At 66.4% G+C, this 17,987-nt stretch overlaps 1 protein-coding gene across 2 annotated transcripts; it reads left to right on the forward strand.

Moving 5' to 3' along the window:
* Nucleotides 1-914: 914 nt before the first annotated feature.
* ADCY7 (adenylate cyclase 7) lies at nt 915-17,822 on the forward strand (the record flags this gene model as incomplete). Of its 2 annotated transcripts, none has more annotated exons than XM_081107438.1 (25): nt 915-1,100; nt 1,202-1,405; nt 1,946-2,107; nt 3,616-3,765; nt 4,083-4,231; nt 4,755-4,866; nt 4,991-5,118; nt 5,753-5,911; nt 6,113-6,245; nt 7,034-7,225; nt 7,533-7,567; nt 7,703-7,786; nt 7,998-8,070; nt 8,320-8,417; nt 9,608-9,692; nt 10,059-10,184; nt 10,965-11,063; nt 11,676-11,869; nt 12,562-12,763; nt 13,002-13,157; nt 13,647-13,793; nt 14,238-14,342; nt 14,624-14,738; nt 15,131-15,255; nt 15,426-17,822. In XM_081107438.1, the coding sequence occupies 25 exons, from the start codon at nt 930-932 to the stop codon at nt 15,570-15,572; spliced, it is 3,351 nt and encodes a 1,116-aa protein (XP_080963564.1). In that variant the 3' UTR covers nt 15,573-17,822. The 2 variants fall into 2 exon arrangements, with proteins under 2 accessions (XP_080963564.1, XP_080963565.1); XM_081107439.1 differs by having other exon boundaries at nt 930-1,100; nt 12,673-12,763.
* Between the last annotated feature and the right edge of the window lie 165 nt (nt 17,823-17,987).

Consider the following 17,987-nt stretch of genomic DNA (forward strand, 5'->3'; position numbering starts at 1 on the left):
TGGGAGGAGGTCACTAGAGAGAAAGCGGGGAACCCCCAGGCTCCCGTGGCCTGGGCCTCCCGCGGCCTGAGTGTGTGTCTGTGTGAGTGTGTGTGTGTGTCTGTGTGTGAGTGTGTGTGTGTCTGTGTGTGAGTGTGTGTGTGTCTGTGTCTGTGTGAGTGTGTGTCTGTGTGTGTCTGTGTCTGTGAGTGTGTGTGGTTTGCCGGGGATGGAGCCACCATGGGAGTTAGCGTTTCTCGGGGTTGGGGTTGGGGTTGCTCAGCCTGGCATCCCCGAGGGGCAGGCGGCTGCGTGTAACTGGCAGCCGGTTCAGTCCCGGGGCTGCCGCTGCCGGAGAGAGCTCGGCGGGAAGCTTCCGGCTCTCTGCTCAACCACGGAGCCACACCGGCCAGGCTGGGGCTGAGTATTTAATTTCATTTTAATCAACTTTAATTTTTCGAGCCGTGTGTGACTGGCGACTGCTGTACCCCACAGAGCGGTTCCAGGGAGCCCAGGGGACGAGCTCTGTGACTTGGGGTGTGCACAGCCCCAGCAGGACTTGGACTTCGGTCCAGGTTGAGGCTGAGAGAGCAGACGCAGGCTGAGGCCTGGCCCTGCCGCCCCGATGCCAGCCCTCCCGGACGCGGCCGCCCAGCTCACATCCGGGTCGCTTTGTGTGTCTGCAGAGCTGAGGAGCCGTGAGTCTGGTCAGCCTGGCCTGGATGCCAAGGAAGATGCCAGAAGCGCAGTGACCGAGGCCTGGGGTGGAGCCGGCAGGCACCGCGGTGCCCATGGACCTGCAGGCCGAGGGGCCCCCTCCCCAGCCCCCCCTGCCGGGCTCGGAGCGGCCAGAGGCCTAGGCCCGCAGGGAGGGTGTCGGCACACAGATGCCCTCCAGGCCCTGGGCTCTCCTGAGTGGGCTTCCCGAGCAGGTGTGCCAGGGGCAGAGCATGCCGGCCAAGGGGCGCTACTTCCTCAATGAGGACGAGGAGGGCCCGGCCCACGATGCCCTGTACGAGAAGTACCGCCTCACCAGCCAGCACGGGCCGCTGCTGCTCACGCTCCTGCTGGTGGTCATCGTGGCCTGCATCGCCCTCATCGTCATCACTTTCGGCTACGGGGTGAGTGAGGCAGGTGGACAGGCTAGCCTGGCGGGCTTCCTGGAGGAGGCGGCACCCACTGGGGAAGCCGTGACACGTCCGTGTGTGTTTTCCACGCCCAGGACCTCTCCGGACGGCAGGCCGTGCTGGTGACGGCGTTCCTGGCGCTCGCCGTGTTCGTGGTGCTGTACGTGCTGGTGTACGTCGAGTGCCTGGTCCAACGGTGGCTCCGGACCTCGGCGCTGCTCATCTGGGCCTGCCTGGTGACGCTGGGCTACGTGCTGGTGTTCAGCGCGTGGACGGAGGCGGCCTGTGCGTGGGAGCAGGTACGAGGCAGGGCCCCGGCGCCGCTGGGGGCTGGAGGCCGTTCCTCGCTGTGCCGTCTCTGGGCATCAGGCCCCTGTGGAGGCTGCATGGACCAGCAGTGTGTGTGTGTGTGTGGGTGGTGGGGGGGGGGGGGTTGGCCCCGGCCCTTCCCGCTCCCAGGCTGTGCTTCTGTGACTTGGGCCCTGGGCTGACCTTGGCCTCAGTCGCTGACCCGAATAGATGGATGGAGGCGGGAGGCATGTCCGCCTGTCTGTCTGTCTGTCTGGGCTCTTCTGGATGAACCCTCCCTGGGCTGGAGGTAACCCATGTCCAGCTCAGAAAAGCAAAAGGCACGGACGGGCTCATGTGCCAGGAAAGGCTGAGGGGTCGGTCCCGGGGCCCCAACGGGGCCACACCTGACTCCTCTGGGCTCTGCTTCCACTGGGTCGTTCGCCCCCGGGCAGGCCGTGCCCAGGTCGGGCCGAGATGGCCACCAGCGGGGTCTGGGCTGTGTCCTGGTGGGCGGGGGCCGGCCCTGCACTCACCGTGTCCTGTGCCAGGTGCCCTTCTTCCTGTTCATCGTCTTCGTGGTGTACACGCTGCTGCCCTTCACCATGCGGGGCGCCATCGCGGTCGGGGTCGTCTCCAGCGTGTCCCACCTCCTGGTGCTTGGCACGCTGATGGGGGTCTCCTCGTCACCCAGCGCCTGGGTGTGGCTACAGGTGAGGGGCTCTGGGGGTCTGGGTGTGGCTGCAGGTGAGGGGCTCTGGGGGTCTGGGTGGGGTGCAGGTGAGGGATCTGGGGGTCTGGGTGGGGTGCAGGTGAGGGATCTGGGGGTCTGGGTGTGGCTGCAGGTGAGGGGATCTGGGGGTCTGGGTGGCTGCAGGTGAGGGGATCTGGGGGTCTGGGTGGCTGCAGGTGAGGGGATCTGGGGGTCTGGGTGGGCTGCAGGTGAGGGGATCTGGGGGTCTGGGTGTGGCTGCAGGTGAGGGGATCTGGGGGTCTGGGTGGGGTGCAGGTGAGGGATCTGGGGGTCTGGGTGGGGTGCAGGTGAGGGGATCTGGGGGTCTGGGTGGGGTGCAGGTGAGGGATCTGGGGGTCTGGGTGGGGTGCAGGTGAGGGGCTCTGGGGGTCTGGGTGGGGTGCAGGTGAGGGATCTGGGGGTCTGGGTGTGGCTGCAGGTGAGGGGCTCTGGGGGGTCTGGGTGGGGTGCAGGTGAGGGATCTGGGGGTCTGGGTGGGGTGCAGGTGAGGGATCTGGGGGTCTGGGTGGGGTGCAGGTGAGGGATCTGGGGGTCTGGGTGGGGTGCAGGTGAGGGGGTCTGGGTGGGGTGCAGGTGAGGGATCTGGGGGTCTGGGTGGGGTGCAGGTGAGGGGGTCTGGGTGGGGTGCAGGTGAGGGATCTGGGGGTCTGGGTGGGGTGCAGGTGAGGGGCTCTGGGGGTCTGGGTGGGGTGCAGGTGAGGGGCTCCGGGGGTCTGGGTGGGGCTGTGGTTTGGGCTGAGGGCAGCCAGGCCCGTGGGGTGAGTTGGTCCTGAAGCCTGGAGCCCCGCTGGCAGCCCGCTGGCCTCAGGGCAGGCTCTCTCTGGAAGCCGGACGCCTGGGCTGGCACCTGGCCCGTGGTACCCAGAGGCTCAGCTCCTCACCAAGTCCTGGCCCTGTTCTGGGTGCGGGCACTGTCCTGGGGAGGCCTGTATCTGGGGTGTCGCCCGCAGGGCCGGGGCCTCCCTGGGCTTCTGTCCTGTGTCTGTGTTGAGTGAGTGAACTTGGTCACACTCGGGGCTGCTGTGACATGTGGTTTCCTCCTGGCTGGGCCTGGTGCCGGCTCCGGGGGCGGAGGAGGGGGCTCTGGGCAGCTGTGGGGGGGGGGGCTGTGCCTTTGGGGACAGTCCCCGGTGCTCCCCTCGGGCTCTGAGCCCTGGGCCCTGGGACGGGCCGTCCTACTTCCCAGAACTGACTGGCTCCCCTGGTCTCCGGGGTCCGGCCCTTCTGGACCAGGGAGGGGCTGGCGGATGCCGAGCCGGCCTGAGCCCTGGTCCCGTGGTTATAGCGACTCCCTAGGAGACCAGCCCCTGCTTGGGCCTCAGTTTCCCTGCCTGCCCAGGAAGGGTGCAGCCTGAGCGGGTTGGCGGTCAGGGAATGGGCGGGGTGCCATCGCCAGCTCGGCAAGGGGGACAGTCCCCCGGGGTCAGGGGCCAGGCCACACCTGAGCCATGTGTGCGCCCACCTCAGCTGCTGGCCAACGCGGTCGTCTTCCTGTGCGGGAACCTCACGGGCGCCTTCCACAAGCACCACATGCAGGGCGCCGCCCTCGAGCTCTTCACCTACACGGTCAAGTGCATCCAGATCCGCCGCAAGCTGCGCATCGAGAAGCGCCAGCAGGTGGGTGTGCGCCCGCCCCCCCTCCCGCCCAAGCCCCAGCCTGGCCGACTCCCAGGCCCCAGGCCCAGCGTCCTTCTCTGTGGGCAGCAGGCGCTCCCAGAGCCGCGTGTGCAGTGGCCACGTGGCCGGACATCCCTGCAGGCTCACCCCAGGGGCTGCTGGGGACACGCGGGATGTGTGCCCGGCTGGGTTGGTGGCAGGACACAGGCCAGCAGAGGTGGAGGGGTGATGGGCAGAGCAGAAAGGAGAGACGTGTAGGTAAAGCCTGGGTCCGACGTCCCCCCACTTGTCCCCCCCCCCCGCCCCCCCGTGTCCAGGAGAACCTGCTGCTGTCGGTGCTCCCGGCCCACATCTCCATGGGCATGAAGCTGACCATCATCGAGCGGCTCAAGGAGTGTGGGGACCGCCGCTACATGCCCGACAACAACTTCCACAGCCTCTACGTCAAGCGGCACCAGAACGTCAGGTGGGCAGCGGCCGGGCCTGTGTGCATGGCGTCTCCTGGGGAGGCTCCCTGCCTCCCGCCTCCCGTCGGGGCTGTGGGCGGCCCAGAGCTCAGACTGCAGCTGGGAGGTCTGGTGCCGTGCGGCTCTGGCTCCCAGGCAGGCTCCGGCTCCCGAGCGTCAGTGTGCTCATCTGGAGGATGGGATCCTGCGAGGGGAGGGTGAGGCGGAGCTAATGGGGCCTGTGGTTCTGAAGTCTGCAAAGGCGGGAAGCCAGGTGTAGGCGAGGAGAAGGCCGTGCCCAGTGCCGGAGCACCGGCCGGGAGCACCATCGCTCACTGCAGGAGGCTGGGCTGGGCTGGGCTGGGCTGGGGGGGTCGGGAGGCCCTGCACACTCTGGGTTCGCTTTAAAGTGAACCCTCAGAGCGTCTCTCCTTTCCCTATGGGGGCTGCGGGGTGCAGGGGTGGCGGGGCTCCGGAGGGCCCGTGTCCCTGCAGCCCTGTCCGGCACGGCTGCCTCTGACCCTCCCTGCCCCTGCCCCCCAGCATCCTCTACGCCGACATCGTGGGCTTCACGCGGCTGGCCAGCGACTGCTCCCCCAAAGAGCTGGTGGTGATGCTGAACGAGCTGTTCGGGAAGTTCGACCAGATCGCCAAGGTCAGCCCGCCAGCCGGTGCTGCCGCCCCTCGGCCACGGGCGTCCGGAGGGTGTGGGCGAGGCGACGGCCTGCGGCCTGTGCGACCCGGGCCCCCCGCCGACCCGCCTCCCCCTGGCCCCGCAGGCCAACGAGTGCATGCGCATCAAGATCCTGGGGGACTGCTACTACTGCGTGTCGGGCCTGCCCGTGTCCCTGCCCACCCACGCCCGCAACTGTGTGAAGATGGGGCTGGACATGTGTGAGGCCATCAAGTAGGTACCACGGGCGGGCCGGGGCCCGGGGCCGGTCCCTGTGACGGTCTCCTCCTGCCTCCCGGGGCCCGGGGCCGGTCCCTGGGACGGTCTCCTGCCTCCCGGGGCTGGGGCCGGTCCCTGTGACGGTCTCCTCCTGCCTCCCGGGGCCCGGGGCTGGCCCCTGTGACGGTCTCCTCCTGCCTCCCGGGGCTGGGGCCGGTCCCTGTGATGGTCTCCTCCTGCCTCCCGGGGCCCGGGGCCGGCCCCTGTGACGGTCTCCTCCTGCCTCCCGGGGCCCGGGGCCGGCCCCTGTGACGGTCTCCTCCTGCCTCCCGGGGCCCGGTGGGGCATGCGTCATCCCCGTTTTTCAGATGAGGAAACTGAGGCTCCGGGGCAGGTGGCGAGCCTGGGTCCCCCCACTGGGCCTCCGAGTGTCGGGAGCTCAGAGCTGGGGCGTGAGGGTGGGCAGCTGGGCTCCCTTCCCCCGAGGGCAGGCTCGGCAGCAGGAGGCGCTCAGGGCCCCATCAGGCCGCGAACCTTCTCCGTGAACTGCGCCTCCCCTGTTCCTACGCCCTCCCCCAGGCCACACGCCCGACTGGGACCCCGAGCCTGCCCTCGGGTGAGGTGAGGTGACCCTCCTGCTCTGCCCCAGGCAGGTGCGGGAGGCCACGGGCGTGGACATCAGCATGCGTGTGGGCATACACTCGGGGAACGTGCTGTGCGGTGTCATCGGGCTGCGCAAGTGGCAGTACGACGTGTGGTCGCACGACGTGTCCCTGGCCAACAGGATGGAGGCGGCTGGAGTCCCCGGGTGAGGCCCCCAGGAAGCTCTGAGCTCCTGACACTGGACGGGGGGCTGAGGCGGGGGGCAGGACAGATCAGTGAGCTTGCAGGGGGTTGGGGTGGGGGAGCCGGCTGGGCTCCGGGCTGCCGGCTCTGGCTGTTGAGCACCCTTGGGTGGTGCCGGCCCTCTCTGGGCCCTGCTGCTCCCCCTGACTTGGGTCTTTCCCAGGCGGGTGCATATCACAGAGGCGACCCTGAACCACCTGGACAAGGCGTACGAGGTGGAGGATGGGCACGGGCAGCAGCGGGACCCCTACCTGAAGGAGATGAACATCCAAACCTACCTGGTCATCGACCCCCGGGTACGCGGCTCCGATGCAGCGGGGCGGGGCCGGGGGGGCGGGAGGACACCCACACCCGGGGAAGGTGCCTGGAGGGAGAGTGGCGAGAGACCTGCTGGGGTGGGAGTGAGCCCCCCGTCACTGGGTATGGTCCAGGCCCCAAGGAATGCTTTCCCTGGGCCTCAGCGTCCTTCTCCATGAAATGGGAATAAGGGCCCCCCCACCCTTCCATGAGGAGAACCCCGGGCGCATGGTGAGCACCCGGGAAATCAGTCACTAGGCGTTTACTTTCCCTGCGGCCGGCGCGAATCGCCCGGATTTCCAAAAGGCACGTTTGAAAGCCACGCTTTGGATGAGGCACAGGAAAGCGGGGAATGGCCGGGGGCTGCGGGGCCAGGGGCGGCAGGGCCGGCCTCCACGTGTCCGGACTCTGCCCCCTGGAGCCGGCCTGGTCAGCGACGCCTCCACTTTCATCAGGACCCCGAGGTGGGGGGCCCTCGGGCCGCTCCCAGACGGCCCCGCGCCCCCGCACAGGCCCTTCTCCCCGCCCCGGGAGGCCAGCTTGTCCCCCGGCTGCCGGTGAATCATCCTTGGGGCGCGTTCAGGAATGTCGGCCACGCAGGCTCTTCGCGCTCCCTCACCCTGGCCTTGGCCGTCCTCTGGGCTGGCCGGACTGCCGAGAGCCTCTCCAGCCTCTCCAGCTCCCCTGTACCGCGCCCCCCCCCCCCCCCCCCGGCTGCAGCTGCTGGTGCGCAGGGGCCATGAGGTGCTCAGTGAGAGTGGAAGCGAGCGGTTCTGTGTCCCTCCAGAGCCAGCAGCCGCCCCCACCCAGCCAGCACCTCCCCAAGCCCAAGGGGGACGCGGCCCTGAAGATGCGGGCCTCCCTGCGGATGACCCGCTACCTCGAGTCCTGGGGCGCCCAGCGGCCCTTCGCCCACCTCAACCACCGTGAGAGCGTGAGCAGCAGCGAGACCCCTGTCCCCAACGGCCGGCGGCCCAAGGTAGGGCCCGTGCTCCCGGGGACCTGGGGACCGGGATGCCCCTCGAAGGGGGCAGCAGAGCCTGTGCCGACCCTCGCTCTCCACCTGGGACATGGGTGCGGTTTCTGCCCCGCCTCCCGGGGACGTGGAGGGCGCGCCAGGGCGCTGGGCTGTCTCCGCCCTCCTCGTTCCCCAGCCGAGTCCAGTTTGGTCCAGGGGTGGTCCCACCCCCCCCACACCTGCCCGTGTGTCCGAGGCAATAGGCCGAGACCCGGGATGGGCTTCCGCCCGTGTTCTGGAGGCTGACAGTCTCTCCCCCCACTTCCAGGCCATCCCGCTGCGGCGCCACCGCACCCCCGACAGGTAGGTGTGCTGTCCCCTCCCCATCCCAATGGCCTGCCTTTCCCGCCAGTCCTGTCCCAGTCACCTCCTCCAGGCAGGCTGCCCTGACCGCTGCGCGGGTCCCTGGGGTGATGCTGGGTGCGTGTCTGATTCCAGAAGTGCGTCCCCCAAGGGGCGGTCGGAGGACGACGCCTATGACGACGAGATGCTGTCAGCCATTGAGGGGCTCAGCTCCACGAGGTGAGGGGCCTAGATATCTGTGTGCCCTGCCCCCTCGAATGGGCCCCCCAGGTGGCCAGGGCCCTCCATGTGGCCCAGTTCCAGTCATGTCCTGGCAGCTCCTTCCCCTCCCTGGTGCTGCCTCCTGAGAGGGGGGCCCTGCCCCCTGGCCATCCCTTCCCCCAGGGGGCCCTCCCACTCCCCACTTCTCACTGCCCTTCCTGCCCCCCAGGCCCTGCTGCTCCAAGTCTGACGACTTTTACACCTTCGGGCCCATCTTCCTGGAGAAGGGCTTCGAGCGAGAGGTGAGCGCCTGGCCGTCCGGGAGGGGCCTCGGGCCCTGGCTGTTCAGGGACGTGGAGATAAAGTGGGGGAGCTGGGGGTGGGGAGGGCAAGGGTCCCCTCTAGACACCTGGTGGAGACAAATGAGAGTTGGTTGTCAAGGAGGGTGAGGTGCTTTCAGGTGATTAACTTGAGTCGGCCGAAGGGGTCAGGGCACGTGGCCCTGCGGGGGCCGCTGCTGTTGGGTGCCCCTCACGCTCTCCTGCCCCCAGTTCCGCCTGGCGCCCATCCCCCGGGTCCGCCACTACTTCGCCTGCGCCAGCCTCGTCTTCGTCTGCCTCCTGCTGGTCCACGTCCTGCTCATGCCCAGGTCAGTCGGGGTGGGCAGGACGGTCAGCCCACCGGGGTCAGGCGGGGGTGGCGGCCGGCAGGGGGGCCGGATGCCAGGAGCCCATGATGCCTCCGTGGCGTCCCCACCCCTGGAGCTCCCGGCCCTTAGCTTTTGCTTTCATTGAACGGCTGCTCCCTGGAGCCTGAGCCACAGGCCTCCCAGCTCCCACACGCCTCTCACCCTGGAAGCCTGCTGTCCGCACGTGGGGGGCATCTCCATGTGGGCCTCCTGCCTGCGCCCTCCCTCCCTCTTAGCCAGCGGTTCTCAACCTGTGGGTCGCGACCCCTTTGGCGGTCGAAGACCCTTTCACAGGGGTCGCCTAAGACCATCCTGCATATCAGATATTTACATGACGATTCAGAACAGTAGCAACATGACTGATGACGTAGCAACGAGAATAATGTTATGGTTGGGTCACAGCGTGAGGAGCGGTATTGAAAAGGCCGGAAGGTGGAGAACCGCTGCTGCTGTGGGACACACAGGCCCAGGGGGGTGGGTCATGCTGCGTCTGCCCCCAGCGCCCTGTGCGGGGCCGGGTGGGGGTGAGGCCATGGAGGGAGGAAGGTCAGCCCCTTGCTGGTTGGAGGGCGGTTAGGCCGCAGTGCAGGGCACCGTGTTCAGGACGCCACTGAGACAAGACAGGGAGCTTCCGGACCAGGCCCGAGGCTCCCGCTGCGAAGTCACTCATTTTTCAAATATATTTGTATTGATTTCAGAGAGGAAGGGAGAGGAAGAGGGAGAGAGAGAGAAACATCAATGATGAGAGAGAATCATGGATGAGCTGCCTCCTGCGCCCCCTATTGGGGATCGAGCCCACAACCCGGGCCTGTGCCGTGACCAGGAGTCCAGCCGTGACCTCCTGGCTCACAGGTCGACGCTCAGCCACGGGCTACGCCTGCATTCCCTCCCTCCCTTGTACTTGGTGCAGACGGGGACGTGAGCTTGCTGTCGGGCCTCAGGTCTGGCCAGGCCCTGGAGCTGTTGGCGCAGCAGCTGGACACGGGGTCAGAGGGCTCTGAGCTGAGTAGAGAAGAGCAGCTTGGAGGTGGGGGGTGCAGGCAGGAGGCCGCTGTGCGCCTGAGGACTGGGGTGCTGGGAGGCGGGGGAGCGTGTCGGAGGCTTAGCCCTGAGCAGACGCTCCCCCAGAACTTAGGCCTGTCCCTCTGCAGGACGGTGGCTCTGGGGGTGTCCTTCGGGCTGGTGGCCTGCGTGCTGGGGCTGGTGCTGGGCCTGTGCTTCGCCGACGAGTTGCTGGTGAGTGAGGAGCCCCTGACCCAGCACCGTGGGGGCCCACGGGTGTCGGGGCTGAGGAGGTGTGAGCCCGCCCTCTGACCCTCCTGCCTCAAGGCGTCACCGCGTCCCCCCCCCCCAACGCTTCCCCCAGAGGCGTCCCCAAGCAGCCGTAGCTGTCCACAGCCCCGAGAGGGGGCACGTCCCTCTGTCTGAGCTCCGGACACAGCACCTGCCGATGCTCCCCAGCTGAGCGAGATCTCGGGCTCTCACAGCTGCGGGGCCCTGGGGCTACCCTCCCTGAACCCCCCCCCCCGTCCCCCACAAAGCCTCAGGCAGGGTCCCCGCTGTCTGGGGCGGGAGCGGGTGACGTGAGCCTGTGTTTCCCAGCGGTGCTGCCCGGCCTGGACGGGGCTCCGGGCCGTCTCCGGGAGGGTGGAGACGCACCCTCTGCTGCGCGTGGCCCTGGCCGTGCTCACCGTGGGCAGCCTGCTCACCATCGCCATCGTCAACATGGTGGGTTCTGGTGCCGGGTGGGGAGGGGCCCTGGCGAGGACCCTATGCACGCCTCCCGGTGGCGGGAGCCAGGCCTGAGCCTGGGAACCTCCCAATTCTGGACCCTGAGAGTTTTGTTGCCTAAAAGCCACCCGTGGCGGAACCCTCCGCACAGCCCCGTGGCCGGGCCTCCTGGGGGTTCCGTGGCGGTGAGAGCTCCTCCCCCATTTTCCTGTTTGGGGCCCCAGGGAGGTTGCGCGGCCAGCCCCACAGGAGGTGTCCTGAAGCACGGTGTCCCAGACACCCCGTTCTTTCTTCCTGGCCCCCCGAGGAGGCCCGTCTCACCCTCGGGGAGACTGGGGGCCGTCCTGGGCTCAAGCTGGGAGGACATGGGGCCCCTGCCTCTCTGGCCAGGCTCCGTGTCCACGTCCATGTTCCTACGGTCCTTCCAGGCCCCACACCTAGTCAGGTCTTCCCCACTCCACGCCCGTCCCCACCTCCGTGCCCGTCCCCACTCCACGCCCCTGTCCCCACCTCCGTGCCCCTGACCCACTCCACGCCCCTGTCCTCACCTCCGTGCCCCTGACCCGCTCCACGCCCCTGTCCTCACCTCTGTGCCCCTGACCCACTCCACGCCCGTCCCCACCTCCGTGCCCCTGACCCACTAGACTCTGACAGAGCTGGGCCTGGCGGGAGGTGCCTGTGATGCTGCCGGAGGCCTTGGGCCCAGCCCTGCTCGGCCTGGCAGGTCCTGCAGTCCCAGGCCCTGACCATCTGTCACGGGTACCGTCTTCTCTGCAGCCCTTGCTGCCCTCCCCAGCCCTGGGGCTGCCTGCTGGGAACCAGACCAGCCTGAGCAGCCAGGAGAGGACCCCCTGGACCCCCTGCGCGCTCCTCCCGGTGAGTGCACTGGCCCTCGCCACCCCGAGTCCCCAGAGTGCGGCCAAGTGGAGCCCAGCCTCTCCAAGGAGAGGTGGGGAGGGCCGCGGGGGGCGGAGCTGGAGACCACAGGAGTCTGGGTGTGGGCGCACTTGGTCCAGAGTGTGGGTGGGGCTTGACTGCAGGGAGAAGGGTTTCGTCTTTGTTCTGGGGGCAGTGGGGAGCCACAGCATGCTCTAGAGCAGGGGAGAGAGGTGCAGAGACGCACTGGGAAGGACAAGCTCACGGCCAAACTCAAGGCAGGGAGGCTGTTCAGGCATGTGTGTGCCCCTTCCCTGCCCCTGCCCTGTCCTTCCCCCTGCCCGCCCCGCGTCACATCTCCATACCAGCAGCATTCCCGTGGCGCTGTTTCCCGAGCCCACTTGCCCTCAGTGGAAGTGAAGGTCGGCAAAGACAGCACAGGAAGGTAGACTCCACGGCCTGCCCCTCGTGAGGGAGTCAGGAGGCCAGAGGGCGATGCTGAGACACGTGGCTCTCCACGGGGCCCCCGACGCCCCTCCCTGGGTGACGGCTGGGCCAGGATGTGTCTCTCAGGGACGGGAGGCGGTGGGTGACCAGCACCCCGTCCCCCAGTATCACACCTGCAGCTGCATCCTGGCCTTCGTCGCCTGCTCCGTCTTCCTGAGGATGAGCCTGGAGCTGAAGGTGGTGCTGCTGACGGCGGCCTTGGTGGCCTACCTGCTGCTCTTCCACCTCTCCCTGTGCGCGCAGTGGGACTGCTGCGGCCCTGGCCTGCGCAACCGCACCGAGACCAACGCCACCCTCAGGTGGGGCCCGGCCCACTGCCCGTGGTGACGGTGGCCCATGGTATCCCCTTTGTTTCCATGGCACTTCAGACTGAGCCCGTCGGGTGGGCACCTGAGCGGGTCGGCGTGGTTTCCTTCACAGGAAGGGAGTCGTGGGCTCCGGTCTGCGCGCTCCGAGCTGAGTGACTGGCTGGCCAGTTCTCTGGGGAGCGTCCCTGGTCTCACGGGCCACCTGGGAGGTCCTGTGTGCAGGCTAGTCTGGGGTGGGGAGGAGGCTTCAGCTGGAGTTCTAGAAAGAGCAGTGTCTGCCCTACTCCCAGATGGTGGGTGGCACCTATGGCCCAGGGAGCAGGTGTGTGCGTGGTCCTGACAGGTGGTGACCCTTGGCCCAGGGGGCAGGTGTGTGCGTGGTCCTGGGGCTCTGGCCTAATTGGATTGAAAGAGGGCCTGACTCCCCTTGGACTAGAGCCTGGGACCGGGGGCCCAGGACAGGCTGCCCCTGCGGGTTGCCTGGCACCTGCACACCTGCCAGGGCCCACGTCTGCCCCACTGGGCCTCCGGAGCTGGCGCCTCCTGCCCCCTCGCGGCCCAGGCTTCCTGTTCAGACCGAATGTGGCCATTCCTTGTCATCCGGGCCTGAGCTCAGATGTCCCCTCAGGGAGGCTGACCTCTGACCTGCACCCCTTTTCTCCTTTGTCCATGGTCTGCGCCAGGCGACCGGTCTCGGTGGCTCTTCCCGGGTGGCACTGGGGGAGTCTGGGCCCCATGCCCATGTTTGGGGGTGAGAGCTGGAAGGGACCCTGCCTCTCCCTTCACTCCCTCAGCTCCTCCATCTGCTCCTGGTCGGATCTGAAGACCATGATCAGCTTCTACCTGGTTCTGTTCTACGCCACCCTCATCTTGCTCTCCCGACAGGTGAGCAGGCGACCGCTGCTGCCTCCCAGCTCAGCCGCCGACCTGCCCTCCTCGGGAAGGGCCGGGCGGGCTGGGCCGCCTCAGACTGGGGGCAGATGGTCCTGGGGGGAAGCCCCGGTCGGGGACCCGAGTGACTCCTGGGTCATGCGAGTGAGGCGTTCACCACGGCCACAGGGTGGGCCCTGCTGCTGGGTGGCAGGTCCCCGCTCACGGGGCCAGGACTCCGTTCCGTCTGCAGATCGACTATTACTGCCGCCTGGACTGTCTGTGGAAGAAGAAGTTCAAGAAGGAGCGCGAGGAGTTTGAGACCATGGAGAGCGTGAACCGCCTGCTGCTGGAGAACGTGCTGCCGGCCCACGTGGCTGCCCACTTCATCGGGGACAAGCTGAACGAGGTGCGGCCCGAGGCGGGCAGCCATCGCTCCCGGAGGGAGGGCTGAGCGCCACCACGTGCTTTCTGTGGTCCTGGCCTCACGGTGGGGCCTGCGGGCGGTGGGAGCTGCTCGCGCAGGGACACGGGCGTGGGCGCCGACCTGGGCGCCTCCCTCCCGGGCTGTGGCCCACGGTGCCTGCCAGGCAGGATGTGGCGTGTAACCAACAGTGATGAGCGGGTGCCACCAGCTCCGTGCCGCCGGGTCAGAGACGGAGCGTCTCCTGACGGAGACCTCTACTCGGGGCTCGGGACCCCGCTCTGCAGACCCAGGGCATTTAAGAGCAAAAATCAGCCCGAGCCTCTTTCCGACCACCTGACAGAAACTCCCGTTTTTATTTTTTAAAAATCTGTGTACTGATTTTAGAGAGGGGGGTCGGGGGAGGGAGCGTCTCCTACCGGGGATCAGGCCAGCGTCCAGCTCCTCCGGCTCCAAGGCCCGCTTCTCCCCCAGGACTGGTACCATCAGTCCTACGACTGCGTCTGCGTCATGTTCGCCTCGGTGCCCGAGTTCAAAGTGTTCTACACGGAGTGCGACGTCAACAAGGAGGGGCTGGAGTGCCTGCGCCTGCTCAACGAGATCATCGCCGACTTCGACGAGGTGGGCCCCGCCAGGGCGGGCGGCAGGGGCACATGCCCACCTACAATGTACCACCACTCGGAGAGGGCACACGACACATCACAGCCCTTTCCTCGCTGCACTCAAGGGTTTGGGTCCTCTCTGGCCGGCAGCTGGCTCCGGTTAGAGGCAGGCCCTGTGGAGGAATCCCCGCCAGCCCCCGCGGTCGGCCTGGGTCGGTCGGGCCTGCCTGGGAGCTGGGGACAGAACCAGCATCCCTGTGGCAGAGCTGGCTCCTTAGCAAGACCAGAGGCCAGACAAGCACAGACAGGAGCAGGGAGAGAACGCCCTGGTCCATAGGGGCGAGCGGGTGGGCGAGCCCAGGGTGAGAAAGGGCTTCGTCAGAAGGGCCAGGGTTGGGTGGGAGCCGCCGTGAGATCTGGGACAGGCCGCCACAGCTGCCCCAGCCCTGCCTTCTGTCCGCAGCTGCTGCTGAAGCCCAAGTTCAGCAGCGTGGAGAAGATCAAGACCATTGGCAGCACCTACATGGCAGCTGCGGGGCTCAGCGTGCTCTCTGGGCATGAGAACCAGGTACGCAGCGTCTGGTGGCCTTTGGCCCCGCCCTACGAGGTGAAATTCCAGGCCCAGACCTGCCACCTAAAGGGGGCACCTCCATACCCTGACCCAGGAGGGAGGGTGGTGAGGGGCAACTCCAGGGCCCTCTGCTGAAGCCCCTGCCCCATCTCTGCCCGTCTACGGCCCCTCCCGTGGGCCTCATGCCCACACAGTGCAGATCAGGGCGGCTGGCGCATCCATCTACCCGTCGAGGCGGGAAGACGGGGTGTGGCCGGGCCTGACGGCGCTGTCCCCAGGACCTGGAGCGACAGCACGCCCATATCGGCATCATGGTGGAGTTCAGCATGGCCCTGATGAGCAAGCTGGACGGCATCAACCGGCACTCCTTCAACGCCTTCCGCCTCCGCGTCGGTGAGGCCCCGCAGGCCCCGTCCTCGCCCGCTCCCTGGGAAGGGTTCTGGAGGGCCCCCGACTTTCCGACCCCAGCAGCTGGCACACCACGGACATGACTCCCTTTGAAATGACACATCCCTACAGACAGCGGGGAACCCCAGGTCACAGCTGTTTACAGCCGCTGAGAACCAGGCTCCTGGCCTGATGGTCACTGAGCCACAGGCGGTGCTCAGAGCCGCTGGGAAGAGTTAGAGGTGCAGGACGAGTGCCCCACTCGGGCGCTGCGGGTGCCTGGGACGCACCGATCCAGGCCTCCGGCTCAGGCCGCGTTCGGCTGTTCCGAGGGGCTGTCTGTGGTTGGTGGGGGTTCTCTAGCCTCAATGACCTGCAACTGCCAACGTCCTCTCCAGGCATAAACCACGGGCCTGTGATCGCTGGAGTGATCGGGGCGCGGAAGCCTCAGTACGACATCTGGGGAAACACGGTCAACGTTGCCAGCAGAATGGAGAGCACTGGAGAGCTGGGGAAGATCCAGGTACAGACCCCGGGGACAAGGAGGAAAGCACTCCCGGGTGAGGGGACCTGGCCGCTCACTGGGGCCCAGCCGCTGAGGCCGCGGGGAACAGGCGCGCTGCTGCTGGCCGGTCTGCCCGCCGTCCCCCAGGCGTCCCGCCTGCTTCTGCAACTCGCTCCTTCCCTTCCCAGGTGACCGAGGAGACAAGCAGCATCCTCCAGGGCCTCGGATACTCCTGCGAATGCCGGGGCCTGATCAACGTCAAGGGCAAAGGGGAGCTGAGGACCTACTTTGTCTGCACAGACACGGCCAAGTGCCAGGGGCCCGGGCTGAACTGAGGGCTGCTGGGAGGGGCAGGACCTCCCCGATGCCAGCCAAACCCGTGGAAGATGCAGCCACAGTCACCAAGGCCGTCCGAGGGCTGGCCGCCATCGGCTCCTGACAGGTGCTGTGTGGGCCTCAGGAGCCTGCACGAGCGGACTTCTGGGGCACGGCGCCAGCCCCAGCTTCAGGCCACCGCCGGGCCTCCCCACGCCGGGCAGTCGGAACCCGTGTGCTGGTGTGGGGATCGCAGCCCCCGCCCCAGGAAAAGGCTCCGGAGTTTCAGCTCCTCTGCTGCTGGCCTGCTGAGGTCTTGACCGACCCCCTCATGGCCGGGAGCTCCCAGCGACCTGTTTTCCAGGCACAGGAGGACGGAGACAAGTAGTTGGCATGGGCTGGACGCCCTTCGCCCCAGCGACCAGCTACGGCTTCCATATTTCTCACCCAGGTGTTCTGGTGAATGGAGCTGGAAATGTATAGATGGTTTCAAACAGCGGGCAGAAAACCCCCGTGGACGTGGGTTACTTGCTGTCTCTGGCCTGTGTTTAACACGTTAAGCACCAGGCCGTTTAGCCCGCGATCCCCGATTTCACCGATACGCTGGCGGCACCAGTGGCTGACCGGTCTGGACGGAAAGCATAGTCACCCTCCCTTGTACTTGGTGCAGACGGGGACGTGAGCTTGCTGCCAGGCCTCAGGTCTGGCCAGGCCCTGGAACTGTTGGCGCAGCAGCTGGACACGGGGTCAGAGGGCTCTGAGCTGAGTAGAGAAGAGCAGCTTGGGGTACTGGGGGGCTGGACCCCAGCCTGCATGAGAGGACTAAGTGACTGACATGGCACTTAACGTGTTAAATGGCTGCGTTATCAATGAAGGTTTTGTCCTCTTTAATGACTTTTTAGATCCGAGACAAGCCTCTTCCCTCCAGGGTATTCTCTGCCTTTTAACCATCGGCACGCCAGCAGGACCACTGTCCAGGGTCAGCTCCGGGGCCGCCCCGGCTGTGGGGACGCAGCTCTGTGGAAGGTGGCCCCCACTTTGACTCCAGCCTTTCGAGGTTAGGTTCAGTCAGCAAAAAGACTGCAAGGTTAAGCCCAGCCACCTCAGCCCGCCTACTGGTGCATGTTGGCGCCGTCCCCTGCAAGCTTCGGCAGGAAGGAGAGGGGCTGGGGCGCCCAGCACCTCTGGGACCCTCTCCTGTCCTCTCGTCCGCATACTGACGCTGAGGAGCTTCAAGCCAGCGGGGGCACATGGAGCGGTCCCCTGACCTGGTTGCGGGGATGTTCTTCTGACCGAATAAACCAAGGCAAGCGCAAAAAGCATCTATGAGCTCCGACTCACAGAACCCCAAGTCCAGCCAGGCTCCACGGGGCAAGAACCAGCCTGCTGCTCCTTGTTCTGCACTGCCTGCCGCCTGGGCAGAGCTGCCGATCTAATGCAGGCGATTTACGACCGCAGGGCCCCCCGGATCTAATGCAGGCGACTCACTACCACAGGGACCCCCTGATCTAATGCAGGTGACGTCACTACCGCAGGGCTACCGGTTAGTCACCCACAGACCCCTGGGATTAGGGAACTGCAGAGACTTCGGGAAGAGGAGAGAGGGTCGCAGGCAGGGCCACTTGCACAGGGTGCTGGTGGGCGCGCGGAGGTGTTGCGTGTAACTGGAATGGTCTGAGTCGGCTACGGGAGGAAGGGAATAAGCCTTACGTGGCCCTTTTACACACCAGTTCTTCATGTGAAGGGCTGGTTTCAGGTAAGTCCTGTGCTGCAGCCCATCCTCTTAGAGAGCAGCGTAAACATTAGGCTACAGGAGCTTAAAAAATACCTGGTTACCATGAATGTACGTCTGTGTTTACAATTAAAGCACTGCCTGGATGAGATGAGCTTTCGGTGCTCAGACAGGAGCGTATAACTGACCAGGAAAGTCACCTGCAATTGTGTTTTATAAAAGTTTTCTCATTACGTCCCTCCTTCACATGTGTCACTCCGTTTGAGACGGGACAGTCCCTCTTCTAACACTGACTACGGAACCCCCACCCCCAAGGTTAATGTGAGAAACTTCCCAACGGGAGGAAGACCCTCACCCACTGCATGGGTGTGTATAACAGGTCAACGTGCGGAAATACGCAAAAAGGGGAGTGTTCTGTGTACTGCGTATGTACAGGTCTGCAGTGTTGGTTCAGAATGTTATGTTCATGTTCATAAAGTACCCGTGTCGCTGCTTGTTCAGCCTTTCGTGTATTAAATGACCAGTACGGAGAGCCTGCATGTCCTGACTTCAGACGCTTTCTTGGCCTCAGGAACGGATCTTAGCGAAGGCAGGGCCCAGGTCAGGCTGACGGCTGCCCGCGGCACCGGGGCAGGACCAGCAGCACTCCAGTCTCCCGGGGACTCTGCCCAGTTGGCTCCACCCACTTTGCAAAGCTCGGGTG

Source organism: Myotis nattereri (assembly GCF_964212035.1).
Source record: "Myotis nattereri genome assembly, chromosome: 15".
Taxonomy (NCBI): domain Eukaryota; kingdom Metazoa; phylum Chordata; class Mammalia; order Chiroptera; family Vespertilionidae; genus Myotis; species Myotis nattereri.